Source organism: Aulonocara stuartgranti (assembly GCF_965226115.1).
Source record: "Aulonocara stuartgranti genome assembly, chromosome: 13".
Taxonomy (NCBI): domain Eukaryota; kingdom Metazoa; phylum Chordata; class Actinopteri; order Cichliformes; family Cichlidae; genus Aulonocara; species Aulonocara stuartgranti.
The window spans coordinates 35,111,429-35,126,460 of NC_138949.1; the positions used below are offsets into that span (position 1 = coordinate 35,111,429).

Below are 15,032 nucleotides of genomic sequence, written 5' to 3' on the forward strand. Positions count from 1 at the left end.
AATATACAGATATCAGGTGCCAGCACCTACCCCTTTATGTGAACATTTATATTACTACATTCAGATAACTTTAGCTTGAGCAAGCAAGGTAACAGACCGAAGCTTCCTCTTCTTGACAGAGCTAACCACTGTTAGCTCAGATTCTTGGTTCTAACCCCAGCTGGGTTTATTCTCCTTTGGACCCTGACTTTTTTCCAAATGCTTACATTTTTGAATATCTAGTTTGTGTGTTTACATCAAGTTGAACAGTGCTGAATTAGCAAAACCAATCAGCTGCTATTATATTTATATTTATATTTATTTCACCTCTCTTAATGTGACTATCCAGAGACCAGGAAACAGCTTCTCTCCTCCTGTTACCCCCCCAAATAATTTAAACACTAAAAAAAACCACAAAGAAAGAACAATATATTATCCACAACTGCACTAAAGAATAAAGCAGTGAAATGTGAATTAATAAACATTAGCTCTCTCTCTTCTAAGTCCCTGTTAGTCCCTGTGAATTAGCAATTATTTGCAAATTGATTTACGCTGCCTTCCAGAAACCTGGTTACAGCAGGATGATTATGTTAGTTTAAACGAATCAACACCCCCGAGTCATTCTGATTGTCAGCTTCCTCAAAGCACAGGCCGAGTCTCTGATTTCTCAGACTTTTTATCTGATTTAGTTCTGAGCTCAGATAAAATAATTATTGTGGGTGATTTTAACATCCATGTAGATGCTAAAAATGACAGCCTCAACATGGCATTTAATCTGTTATTAGACTCAATTGGCTTCTCTCAAAATGTAAAAGAACCCACCCACCACTTTAATCACACTATACAGGGTGGGCCGTTTCTATGGACACACCGTAATAACATGGGAATGGTTGGTGATGTTAAAGTCCTGTTTGTGGCACATTAGTATATGTGAGGGGCAAACTCCTCAAGATGGGCGGTGACCATGGTGGCCATTTAGAAGTCGGCCATCTTGGATACAACTTTTGTTTTTTCAATAGGAAGAGGGCCATGTGACACATCACACTTATTGGTAATGTCACAAGAAAAACAATGGTGTGCTTGGTTTCAACGTAACTTTATATAACATAACATTTACATTCACAATAATTGATTACACAGCAGTGGGGAGTAGACTTTATCACAGTAGATGTCTTCAATTAATTCATGCTTGAGTCTTAAATATGATCAACCTTTCTCTGTTAATGGGTTGTACCACAGGCCTTTACACGCAGTAATTAAACCTTTACTTAAAAAGGCATTACTTGACCCAGTTTCTTAGCTAATTTAAAGCCACTCTCTAATCTGACTTTTGTCTGAAGATTTCTTGAAGGACAAGGTGTAAAACAGCAAACTGATCATCTGCAGAGAAATGCTTTATTTAAAGAGTCTCAGTCAGATGAAAGGCTACCAATGATCTTCTTATGGCCTATGTTTCTGAACAAAATCATTTTTAACTGCGCTGCTAATGTTCTTATATACAATACAAAATTGAAATTAAAACATACATTTAATTTATTGCTGGATGTTGTGATGCCCAACAATTATTGCAATGCAAATATTTCACGCAGAGATCACTCCTCGGGCTCGCTACTTGAAACTATTGGAAATCTTCACTGTTCACGTTTTCCAAATAAATGAACAGTTATAGTGGTAACGATCCCAGTCACATCTGCTTTCTTGGTGGAAAGCATTACTCAAGCTATCTGCCACTAATCTTAGTATATCTTTAGTATATCACCTTTGCGAATTATTTTAATACTCTGGTTCCAAACCTTTGCACTGTGAAAGAGACACAAATCCAACAACTGGTACATATCCCACAAATAAGTGTCCAGGCTGAACTATTTCTTCAATGATTTGGTTAGCTCGTTATACGTACAAAAGCTCTATGTGCTTACAGGTAGGAGAGGATTAACCTTCAAATTCAACCTGGTCTTAATGAGCGACAACGGATTCACAACAGATTCTTTCTTCACACATCAGGTGACCAAACAGCCACCACAGAAGCCAACGACTTCCACACCCAAATATTCTCTCTATCCTATCGCTGTGATTGTAACGTATGAAGTATTTACAAAACACTGGGAAAATAAAAAGAAGAGGACCGTTTTCATAACAAACTTTATCACAATGTTAAAATGAGGGACTTCTGCTTTTCTAATTTTTGTGCTTGTTGTTCAGCTGCCAAGTTTAATTTGAATTTTATTGAAATGATCGTTGCTTATTAATGATGGTGAGTCTTTCTACAGACAAGCAGCAAAGCCCCATCTCTGCATGTCTGGAAATCTTTCTTAGTGAATGCCATTGATGTGTTTTGACCTTTAATAAAAAATAATCACTGATAAAATCCTGTTTTCAGAATTATGCAGTTCAGAGTGTGTTATTACAACTGTTCTTAATACATCTGCATTTTTAACAGAGTGTAACTTAAACATGTACAGAAGTAATTTCGACTTGATAGGATGACTTAACAGTCACATGCCAGAACATACCTCTTCAATTTATTTAGATCCGCTGAGTCGGAGAAACAGTTTTCATGAAAACTGCGACATCAGAGTATGAGTCTTATTTTTATCTCGGGGTAACTGTGAGGGCACGTGCTCCCCTCCCTCAGGCAAACTGTCGTTTTCAACAGAAAACACCAAAAATATATATATATTTTTTTTTTACAAAATACCAATACTTTGTGTTTCAATAAAGAAAGAATTCCAAGTGCACCAATCACACATTTACACATAAATAAGCTAACCAATCAGCAGTTAAGGGGGTTGTACTGGCTGACTGGTTAAACCCAATGGTTGTACCACAGCTCAAATGGACTGAACCACTACAGATTTAAAGGGCAAATGGTCCCAAACTTAGTTAAATATCAAAAGTGCACAGAAAAATGCAAACAAGTTAAAATTACACACAGCAATCACAGGAGCTATAAATAAAATGAATAAGAAAAATCTTTGTCCTTTTCCATCTTGGAAGCTGTGCCAGAAATGTTTGGATATCTATGTTGGCCGAAAGCGGCAACTTTGAGTGGCTGTATGATTAATCGATATTACTGGGACTACAAACTTAAACACACTGAAACCACAAAGCTTCCAAAACCAAATTCCTGGCCAGTAGATCATGCAGATTCATATGCAAGATCTGGCCATGCAGAATATAACGGCTGTTATAAACAAATGCACTTCAATAAGTTACTTTCCAGATGTGTGTGTGTGTGTGTGTGTGTGTGTGTGTGTGTGTGTGTGTGTGTGTGTGTGTGTGTGTGTGTGTGTGTGTGTGTTACCACAGCAGGGGAGTTTACCACAGCCAGATTGTACCCATAAAGCATAGAGCTCCCAAAGGAGGTAAGGAATGCCACTGCCAGCAAAGAGGCAGTGAGGTGCTGCAGACAGAGCAGGAGAGACACATGCAGAATATGATGGTGAGCTCACAGCTTCTTAAAGTTAAGACAAAACATTTTATACGCTGTGTGAATAAAAAAATCAGTTAAGTTTTAAGTTGTCATTTTTTCACCAACATTCACAAATCTCTGATTGTATGTCACATAAGAAAGTTGGCATGTTTGTGTAAAGCAATCAGATTAAAAACATCTTAAAAACAAGTCTTTCACACACACTTTCTTTATATTTAGCTCTAATGAGTCAGACTTTCTTGTACTTTCTGGAAGTCTTTCAGTGCTTTTCTTTGGACACCGGCTACTTTTTATTCATTTTCAGTGCACTCATTGCACCTGACTATCTTTTAGAGGACTGTGTCACTCTTAAGCTATTTAACACTGACTCTTGAATCGCTCAAGCACTGATAAGGCACCAAGCCTTTCCAAGAGAATGAACTGGTGTGTCTATACGTAACAGACAACTCACCAAATTACTCATTTAAAATTGTATCTTCAGACTCTGTGTTTCTATATCATGTTGTAAAAATATATATATAATGTATTACTGTCAGTTTGACAGGCATACAATTGTACTGTTGCACCAACAGCAGTTAAATGAAAATATTGATAATAATGATAATATTGCAAACGACAGATGCAGCACCAGAGAGATGCATTTGATCCATCTACTGTTCACCAAAGCTTGCTAAATTACACAAGAATAGACCTGAACATCAGTGCGATGGGTCTTATGGAGCGATCAGGTGCAAAAGTAGGTACGAGGTACAACAGATTGTCTACAACCATGTCTATAACATGATGCCGTGGCTCCTTTGAAGTTCACTGTTACTGAAGCAGTATAGGGTTATCTTAACAACAAATAGAAAAATAGTCTGGAAACATGGAAAGAAGAGCTTTGGACTGTTCTTCAAGAAGCTTTTGTGTTTTGACTCCTGGCTCCACCTGCTGCCGCACGGTGCTACATGACAAAAAGGGTTCAGACTGTGTTGAAAAATAAAGGTGGTCATTCCAAATATTATCTTTCAAGCTGTTTTTCCCTGTACATTGTATTTCCATGTATCCTGACACATGCTTCAATCAACCACCATACCTTTCCCATTTTCCTAGCAAAATATTAAGAAATGAACAGTAGCTTACACACAATACTACAGTATTGTGTGTAAGTCTTAACAAGATGTACAAAATCTAAATATCTGCAAATGTCTTTAACTGTATATAAACTTAACACAAAAAGTAAAGGAATTTGTGTTTAGTTAATTATCTTGTTGTAACAATAGCTCTTGGCAATAAAACACATGTTTCAAAAACCTGCTTATTTCCCTTTAAATACAGCCACATTTGTAAGGACGATGACAATGTTTGAATTATGACCACCAGCCATAATAAATGGTTCGCTTTTGGTCAAAAATCCTGATTTTCCTTTGTCTGTGTTTGGGTCCCTAAAGCTTTATTTGGTGTAATATAGAAATAAAATTAAAAACAGATTCTTACAGCTGAGAGTTTTCATTGATTTTTTACGAATGTACGCGACAAATTAAATTCAGAATGCTTTCTGTTCAGTTATTAAGCTCGACCCACTGAAAACATTATTTTGTTTACTCAGTTTCCAAAAATGAGTAAATCTTGTGTCATTTATTTAAAAAAAAATAGCGATTTCTTTTTACGCAATAAATTTGTTTCAACTTTCAACCTCACTGAAATAATAACACTAAATAAATTATAAATAAGAAAGCAGAGGCCTCTTCTCGGTATTAAATGCTATTAGCTGCTATAATTAATGTCCAGCACAGGATGGGATCAGTCAGTTGATAGTTCTGCTTCTGTTTAGTGCCCGTCTGTCTGGACTTACCGAAGTGATTTTCCCCGACGGTGGAATTAAAACCTCCTCAGCCATTTAAGAAACGTGTCAGCTGGTCCCAAAAAGTAAAAAGAAAAATATGATTTCTCTACACTGCAAAGAATCTCATCTCCTTCGCAGCAGATGTGGTCAAACAGGCTCTTAACCACAGACTGAAGTATTCCAGGCTTTTTCTCCAATGAGCAGTCTGTTTGCCCCCAGTAACAAACCCACATCGTATCATCACATGATGGAGAGCAGCGTGACACAGTTGGAGAAAAGCCTGCTGGAAGCAATTAGCTCTAAGTCAATTCACTAAGAAAGAAATCGATGCTAGAGAGAGGGAAAGAAGAGGAGTAACAGAAAGGGAACACCAAGTCAAACAGGTTCCACATGTGAGACAAGACAGACGTCAAGAATGAAGGCAAAGAGGAAAGAGAAGATGAGAGACCGTTTAAGACAACATGCTTTCCAAAATAAACTCTGTGATCTGCAGTGCACGGCGTATATACTTATCGTGTCAGTAAAAGAGAACTGTCGGTATTTCTTCTGCATTTATAGGAACCACCACACAGTGAGACTGTTAATCTTTGAGTGCATTTGTCCTCAGTGAACCTTCCACCCCGCCCTACCCCCTGTAATCACAGTCATCATGTGCTCATAATTTTGGTTGTAGTTGAAAGAAGAGGGGCAGTGTTTACTGTGACCGTGAACAATCACCTGCTTTGCATTACACATTTCTTAATCCTGTGACTTTACCTCTATTGCTGTTCCTTGAAAAGCTGGTTTTGTTCTAAAATCCAGCCTCCTGGCACACACGAACTCTACTGCACTCATTAACTGCGATACCGCTAGATATCTCTGAAATTTGCCCGAAAGTTAAAAGAAATTTTTTTTTGTGGTGTTGGATTAATAATAATAATAATGGATTGCATTTATATAGCGCTTTTCGGGGCCCTCAAAGCGCTTTACAATGCCACTATTCATTCACTCTCACATTCACACACTGGTGGAGGCAGCTACAGGTGTAGCCACAGCTGCCCTGGGGCAGACTGACAGAGGCGAGGCTGCCATATCGCGCCATCGGCCCCTCTGGCCAACACCAGTAGGCGGTAGGTGAAGTGTCTTGCCCAAGGACACAACGACCGAGACTGTCTGAGCCGGGGCTCAAACCGGCAACCTTCCGATTACAAGACGAACACCCAACTCTTGAGCCACGATCGCCCTAGGAAGGATTCGGAAGGATTCAGAAGAATTCGGCTTACTGTACTTTTGTACCTGCATGTTGGTGCGAGCTCTAGGTTACATTAGAACAGAAGGCATAGTAGAAATAAGGTTTGAGACAAAGAATTGCAGAATTATGAAGGTTATATGTGCCAATTTCTGTCCTTTTTAAAACATGCAAAGGCCGAACAGTGTTCTTCGAGTACAACACAAGTCTTCTTGCTGTTTTAGTGCTTAAACAGAACTAAAAGTACACGTTAGGTGTGTTTGTAGGACAACACACATCCAGAACAGCATTACCACTTTTTGCTTTTGGCAGATTAGTCCTACATGAAAATCATTTTTAGAAGACAAATATAGAAGAAGACATAAAGTCTGCATTCATTTTTGACTCCTCCTGGAAACTTTTTTCATGACACGTGGAAATTCATTTAGTATTTTTAGCCCATTATTTATTTTATTTTATTTATTTCAGGTTTAGCTGGCCACACTGTCAGGTACTAAAACTACTTGAACAGTGTTAGCTAAGGGACTGTAGTTTTAGCTAAAACACACCTTTTCACCGTGGTAACCACTAAGATTACCACAGTGATTAGAAACTCATTTTCAACCCTTTCAGTACCAACTGTGACTCCTCCAGCTGACACACAACTTCACACCTCACCAACTGCTGAGTATTTAACATTCATTCAATTTTAGTTAACACTACACAGAACTTTAGGTTGAAAAGGTCAGTAAGGCTCCTGTTTCAAAAACACTGAAGTATTAAACAGTTGCCATAAATGTTAACCTGCTAGCACACATGGTAACATGAGCTATTACCTGACGATAGCAGCCATCTGTTGTAAGTAGCAGCTAAGAGACCGTAGAGAGATGAATAATTATGGCGGACTGAGCAGGTGGCAGATGTAATATTGAGTACATTGTGGACACACAGAGAACAGACGGTTGCTTGCTGCACACAGCAGCAGAGGAACTCCGGTTGAACCGAGCAGAGAGTCCAGACTGTGGGAACGATACTCTGGGCGAGTAAATCTGGAGCAGACGAATCAGATGGCTTTCGGGCCTGAAGAGCTGAGTACGTGGAGGGGTGCAGACTAAGCAGAATGCAGCTGAATGCAGGATGAGAGAGAGGCTCCAGTCATTTTTGATTTTGTTGTAACCACCTGTGTGTTTATCATAACTAATACAACACTTTATCCAAAGTTCATTTTTAGCTTTTCCAAAATGCTCTTCTTCGATCATCAATCAATTTCAATTTATTTATAAGCACATTTAAAAACAACAGGTTGACCAAAGTGCTGTACAAAGTAGAACAAACAAACAAAAAGAAAACCTCAGCCACAATAATTAATTTGAATTCATAATTGAATTATGTAGCCGTGTTAGATACCGTGCTCTTTGTTTAGGTTTTACTTTCACAAACTGTAATGACATTACCCAAATATTTTGTAAAATCAATAAAACCATTAAACTTCATTTTCATTACTTATTTCATCCAATCAAACTCATAATTGGAAAAGAGAAATGTTGAAATTTAACAAGTTACCTTTTGCACTTCTTTGCCATTACTTCTGTTGTTTTAGGACAGGGTCAGATCTTCCCCGTGTGTGTGTGTAGATTGCTTTCCTGGGTTTAGAGTCTCAGCATTACTATAACGACCCCGGTAAGCACAAATTAGAAGGACATTTTTAGTAAACTAGGAAAACCCTCCAGCAAAGCTTTTGCAAGCAGTTGACATGGGAACATTTTTTATTTAAAAAGTCAGACATGCTAGGAGGATTAATACTAACAATCTACCAAGAAATCAAAGTCTCTCAAATTTCACTAGCAATTAAATTCCTTGAGAAAAGCATTAAAGCAGCTGTGTTTGCCTCTGTATGTGAAAAATACAAAAACACTTCAGAAAGGACCGTAAGTCATAAAAACTACTGATGCAGTGAATAATAACCAAAACGGGATGACAGGCACATGCTCCAAGCTGTGCTAGGCATGTGACACTTATCTAAACCAGAGAGACTGCAAACATCAATCGAGACCAGATAACACTCGATAAGGACAACAGAGCTGTGTGAGGGAAAGCACAACAGACTAAATAAACTGTGAAAAGCAGTAAGACTCTCAATTCAGTATTTTAATTCCTAATTTGAAATTTGAGTTCATGCAAATTAAAAAATGAATGAAATGAAGTTTTTTTTAATAAAATGTTGGGCTACTTTAACTCAACAAAGACACAAAGTCTCCAGAACTCCAGAAGCAAGAAATGTCAAACTAATTTTACACTGTGGACACAAACAGCCTGCTTTGATCTGAAGTGGGCCAAACTAGTGAAACTAGTGAAAAACAACAACAACTTTAGTGTTGAGAAGTAATGACACATTTAATGTCAGGGTGTGGTGTGTGGCAAGCAGAATAGGGCCCAAGTGCAGGACTCGCAGACAACAACATAATGAAATGAATCAAAGGTGACGGCTTTAATGCTGTCACTCTGAAACCTGAAAAGAAATACAAAAACACTGAAACTAAGATCTACGAACTGGGAAACTATTCATAGGATCATTGTAATACATAAAACAAATTTAACAAACTTTCAAGTCAATTTTATTTATACAGCAGCAAGTCACTCAGAGACAGGATATTTCTAACTTTAGAGATGTTGCACAAATGGAAGAAAGCGGTCTGACATATTTGTTTAATATGTGCGTTGAAGGACATGTCCTGGTCAAACATGACTCCAAGGTTGATAAGGTGGGGCCAGGTTTCACAATGAACACACCCGAAACTCTGGCTGATTGGGACCCACACCCAGTTTCACACCTTGGCTCAGGGGATTAGAGGATTATCAGGGGTCCTTTTGTCCCTCTGTGGGGGGAAACTCCCACTGAGTTTAAATCTGGGACTCTCCACCATTTGACCTTAGAACTGAAGAAGCTTCTCGGATGAGAGGTGAAACGTCTTCAAGTAACTTAAAGAAGTCCAGACGCTTTTCTTTGCAAGCTCCTTTGATTGTAGCCAATGCAATTTACCCAACAGTCGCTTACTCGCTTTCTTGTTATGATGGAAACGACTGCTTTTCACTTGGCTTGTAGGATCTGCTTTTATCTGATTTTATGTACTAATGGTTTATCTCTAGGTAAGCTAATTTCAAACTGATATTACTTTTGCCTGGAATAATAAAAGGGAACACTGTTTAACACAGTCGTTTGACACACGTAAGTTCTGCCACACAATCATCTCCATCACAGCACAGTTTTAGGTAAAATTCATCAAACATCACTATCTGTATTTATATGTTTCTACATTCACCATGTTGCCAAACGTATTCGCTTGTTGTCCTTCAAACGCGTTTGAGCTTGAGTGACATCCCATTCTTAACCAACAGGGTTTCATATGATGCTGGTCCACCTTTTGCAGCTTGAACCCTTCTAGGAAGCTTTTCCACGAGGATTAGTGTGTGTGTTTATGGAAATATTTGACCACTCTTCCAGAAGCACATTTTGTGAGCTCAGACACTGGATGACCTGACTTGCAGTCTCCAGCCCTAATTCATCCCAAAGATGTGCTGTCGGGTTGAGGGGGGGACTCTGCAGGCCTCTGCAGTTCTTCCACTACAGGCTCGGTCATCCCTGTGATCTTTATGACCTTGCTTTGTGCAATGGTGGTCACTGGAACAGGAAGAGGCCGTCACCAAACTGTTCCCACAAAGTGAGGCGCATGAAGCGTTAATAGCAGGTTTCACAGGAACTAATGGCCTGAGCTCAACTCACTAAAAATGACACCAGACCATAATCACCTCTCCACCAAACTTTACACTTGGCACAGTGCAGTTAGACATGCGCCTTTCTCTCAGCAACTGTCAAACCCAGACTCATCTATCGGCTTTCCAGTCAAAGAAGCATCATTACTCACTCCAGAGAACATGTCTCCACTTCTGCATCCAACATTTTGCATCATTCTTGGTGATTCAAGGCTTGGATGCAGATGATTGGCCATGAAAACTCATTCCACGAGGCTCTCTGTGCACTGTTCAGAAGCTAAGTTTGGAGGTCTGTAGTGATTGACTCTGCAGAAAGTTGGCAACCTCTGCAGACTATGCACCTCAGCATCCACTGACCCTGCTGTGGCTGAGTTGTTGACATCCAGTGTGTTATAATACCACTAACAATTGTCTGCTGAATATTTAGTAATAAGGAAATTTCACGATTAGACTTGTTGCACAGGTGGCATTGTCACGGCGGGGTACGCCGATGTGTTGTGAGCAGGACCCAGAAGCAGATACTGAGAGAAGAGTTGCAGGTGAACAAAAGGCGAGGCTTTATTTTGGCTGAAAGCAGCAAAAACCATGAAAACTAGACAAACTATGAAGAAAAGTGTGAATGCAATGAGAAACTATGAAAACTGTGGCAAGAATAACAGACGACCTGACAATGAAACACAAAAAACAGAGGACTTAAATACACAGGAGGTGATCAGGGGAAGTGGGAACACATGGGGAAACAGCTGACACACGTGGATGTACATGGCTGACAACTATACTTAAGTACGCTGATGTATTTAAAAGATTCTCATTTGGTAGTCAGAGGCCCAAAGGTACAGTGGACACGTGTGACCTTCGTCACTCATCCAAGTGACTTCTTCAGTCTGACTGAAGAAGTCACTTGGATGAGTGACGAAACGTTTCTCCCACAAAACGCTACGTCCAGATGAACACAATCAACATGTAGCCTCGGGGGGCTGGCCAGGCAGACACAGGGAGCATGACAGATGTCTTTAATGATGGTGACATTGTCGACATGTCATCTGATGTACACGAGTACAGTAGTTTTGTGAATTTAAGGAGCTTGGAAAAAAGGTGACTGGTATTCTTCTAGGTCCTGAGATGAAAACTGATTCCAGTTTGTGCACTGGAAGCGGTCCTATAGGTGTGAAGTTGCTTTTCAGGACGTTTGCTGTTTGCTGGATTGGAGTTAGAAAGGTGACAGGTGCTCTAAAGGTTTGAGCTCCAGATGTTTTTTTTAGGTGACCGTGGCTCAGGGGGTTGGGAATCGCAGGTTCAATCCCGGTTCGATCCCTGGGCTCTCTGTCCTGGTCGTTGTGTCCTTGGGCAAGACACTTTACCCTACTTGCCTACTGGTGTTGGCCAGAGGGGCCGATGGCGCGATATGGCAGCCTGGCTTCTGTCAGTCTGCCCCAGGGCAGCTGTGGCTACACCTGTAGCTGCCTCCACCACTGTGTGAATGTGAGAGTGAATGAATAGTGGCATTGTAAAGCGCTTTGGGTGCCTTGAAAAGCGCTGTATAAATGCAATCCATTATTATTATTATTTTTGAATAGCCCCAGGTCTCATAAGATAATTGTTTAGCTTTACTCATGCATCTGCTTATGACAGGCCTGGTCACATGTGACACACTCCCATCTGTGTCTGACCAAACTACCCGAATCATATCAGCACAGCCGATCATCCCTCTGGTACGTCCAACCTAATATCAGCATCTGAGCTCATGGTTCAACAAACTGAACTGAACAGTGTTTGTGCTGCTGATCTAGTGATGATTAGTTAGCAAAACGTTCAACAATGGACAGAAGAAGTCTCCTTAAAAGCAAATGAGAATAGGTGAGGTGGAGAAGGACCTGCCTTTGTTTGTTGTTGCAGCAGACACAGGGCATGAGATGTGTCTCAGATACAAACTCAGCTCAGTGAATCAGAGGCCTTCAGTGCTTTTAAACAGATTATTGTTACAGGTCACACACACGTCCATTTTGTCATGTTTGCCTAATCAAAATATTCATCACTCATAACAAAGTTGTTAAGAACATCAGGAGGACAAGCGATCACTAAAGGGTAAGGTTGTTCAGGCTGCGGGAGTCCTTGCATCTGCTGTTGTGGTGTGTAACATCACATCGCCTGCTAGTTTGATAGCTGCGTCTCTGTCATGGCTCCATGTGATGCTGTCCCCACCATCCTCCACTGTAGTCACAGCATAGGCCTTAGTTCCCTCAGACCATGTCCTGAGAGTCCTTCAGGTGCCTTTTTGCAAAACTCCTGGTGGGCTGTAATGTGCTTTTTACTGAGGAGTGACCAGGCCTGACTGGTGTTGCAGAAATAGATGTCTTTCTGGAAGGTTGTCCTCTTGCCACAGAGTAATGCTCATCAGAATTACTACCTGGTTCACTTTGCCCTTCCACCCTGATCCAGACCTACAGGCTCTTCTACTTCAGTCACTTGAGCTGGTCGTGTGGCCACTGAGGTTTGGCCATGAATAATCCTTTTGATTCCAAACGTCTTGCATTTACAGATGAAGAAGGCCACTGCGTCATACTGTAGAACTGTTTCTGTATCATTACCAAGATCTGTGCTTTGATAAGATCATATCTGATGTTGTGTTGGGCTCTTGAATAAAACTCCCACTCAAGCGATAACATGGAGCAACAACAATCTTTCTTTAATACAGCTTACTCTCGTGCTGTTTTACATGCCACACACTTCCCGTTGAGTGGGTAAGTACTGCCACCTAGTGGCGCATGATGTACATCAGTATCGATTACACCACATCCCCCTTACTGAAGTTAGGCTGGTACATTCGTTTGCTCTTCAAACAAAACATAACTGCATAATATTTTTTTTCAATACAGACATACCCCAGCATTTCAGGAAACAAACTTTGGTATTTTCATAAACACTTTCTCTTACACTCTTAACACAAGTTAAACCTTGTCCTTTTAAACATGCTATTCTCAAAAATGAAACTTAGCGTTTCGAAATACAACTTTTCCCTTTCCAAACAATCAGCTTCACAGATCAAGTCTTTTCGGTTTAATCACTTCTCTACAGACCAGGTTCTAACCACACCTGCTGTATGGGGTGCGCTTGGCTCAGAAACAGCCTCTATAGGGGTGGACTGGATCTGTTTTGCGTCGATTTGAGTCTCTGTTTGGGGGATCGGCACAAGATGACCGCAGTTCCTTCTGATTGTCCCTTGGGGTCCACTGATGATGTACGATGTATGATGAGAAGTTGAGCCGGGCTGTAGCCATTCACCAGTGCTGTTGTTCTGCATGCCAGCAATGCCTTGTATGGATCGCTGGCTTTCTTGAGGAGATTTTTGATGGTCTGGACGCCTCTCTCCACCTCGCCGTTGCTCTGCGGGTACCTGGGACTACTGGTGACATGCTCAAAACAGTAGTCCTTTGCAAAGTCTTTCATTTCTTGACATGCAAATCGTGGGCCATTATCGGTAATCAATGCTTCAGGTATTCCATGGCGTGCAAATATTGACTTTAAATGCACAATCACATTGGCTGAACGAGTTGGGCTGAATTGAGCAATCTCGACATATCTCGAGAAATAATCTACTACCAACAGATAGTTTTTGTCTTTTAGTGTGAACAAATCAGTTCCTACGTTCTGCCATGGCCTCTCAGGTAAACGTGTGGGCACAAGAGGTTCCCTCACGTTGACTCTCTCCTGAATGCACAGCCTGCACTTAAGGACAAGTTCACGGATCTGATTACTTAAGCCTGGCCACCACACTGCTTGTCGGGCACGTTCTCAGCACTTAACTACCCCTTGGTGACCCTCGTGTATTTTGTCCAAAACTGCATTTCGCATGTTTGCAGGTATGACCAACCTTGTGCCTCGCAGTAGTAGTCCATTGTGTACACTCAAAACTGCTCTTTCTGACCAGTAGTGTTTTACCACTCCCTGCAGCTGGTTCCTGTCAGGCCAGCCCTCTGCACAGAACTTCAGACTGTAGCTGCTCGCGGAGATCTGCAAGGTATTTGCTGCTAGTAGGAAGGCCCTCCAGCACTGCATCCACGTAAATATTGGTGTCCTCCATAAGATCATTGTCTCTGGGCATCACGCTGCCTGCCAGCGGTACCCGTGACAGCTTGTCGGCTGTGGTGAGGCTTTTGCCTGGAATGTGCCTTATAGTGTAAGAATACCTCATCAGGCGCATGCGGAATCTCTGTATCCGCGGTGGAAGCAAATCCAAGGCTTGCCCTCCAAGTAGGCTCACAAGTGGCTTATGGTCGGTCTCAGGCTCAAAGTGTAGCCCTAGAATAAAGTCACTGAATCTTTCACAGGCCCAGGTGAGCGCCAGCGCTTCTTTTTCCAGCTGAGCGTAGCGCTGCTCTGTGGCTGTCAATGATCGTGAGGCACACGCGACTGGTGACCACACGTCATTGTCTTTCTGTAGCAAAACTGCCCCCAACCCGTATGAAGAGGCATCTGTGGAGATCTTTTGGGGTTTGTTTGGGTCGTAAAGCTGCAGTACTGGAGCGGATGACAGTTCTCCTTTTAAACTGCTAAACGTGTTTTGTTGCTCGTGCCCTCAGTACCACGTTTTTATTTGAAAGCAAGTCTTTCAGTGGTTTGTCTTTTTTTCAGAGAGGTTTGGGCTGAATTTCCCCAGCTGGTTCACCATTCCTAAGAAGCTCCTAAGCTCACTCACGGTGCTTGGCTCTTTCATATTCTGCGCCGCACTATATTTGTCAGGGTCAGGACTCATGCCTTCAGATGACACAATGAGTCCTAATAATTTCACTGCTCTTTTGCCAAACTCACATTTTGAC

General features: G+C 41.1%; 1 protein-coding gene across 2 annotated transcripts in view; it reads right to left on the reverse strand.

Moving 5' to 3' along the window:
• slc2a15a (solute carrier family 2 member 15a) overlaps positions 1-5,794 on the reverse strand; it is a 30,553-nt gene extending 24,759 nt beyond the window's left edge. Inside the window, exons 1-2 of one of the 2 annotated variants that reach the window (XM_082557207.1) lie at positions 5,247-5,794; positions 3,302-3,382 (exon numbers count right to left, since the gene is read on the reverse strand). In XM_082557207.1, the coding sequence (XP_082413333.1) occupies positions 3,302-3,382; positions 5,247-5,291 (126 nt within the window). In that variant the 5' untranslated portion in view covers positions 5,292-5,794. Of the gene's footprint in view, positions 1-3,283; positions 3,383-5,246 lie in introns of both variants that reach the window. The other variant, XM_082557206.1, reaches the window with a different exon arrangement.
• Positions 5,795-15,032: the final 9,238 nt, after the last annotated feature.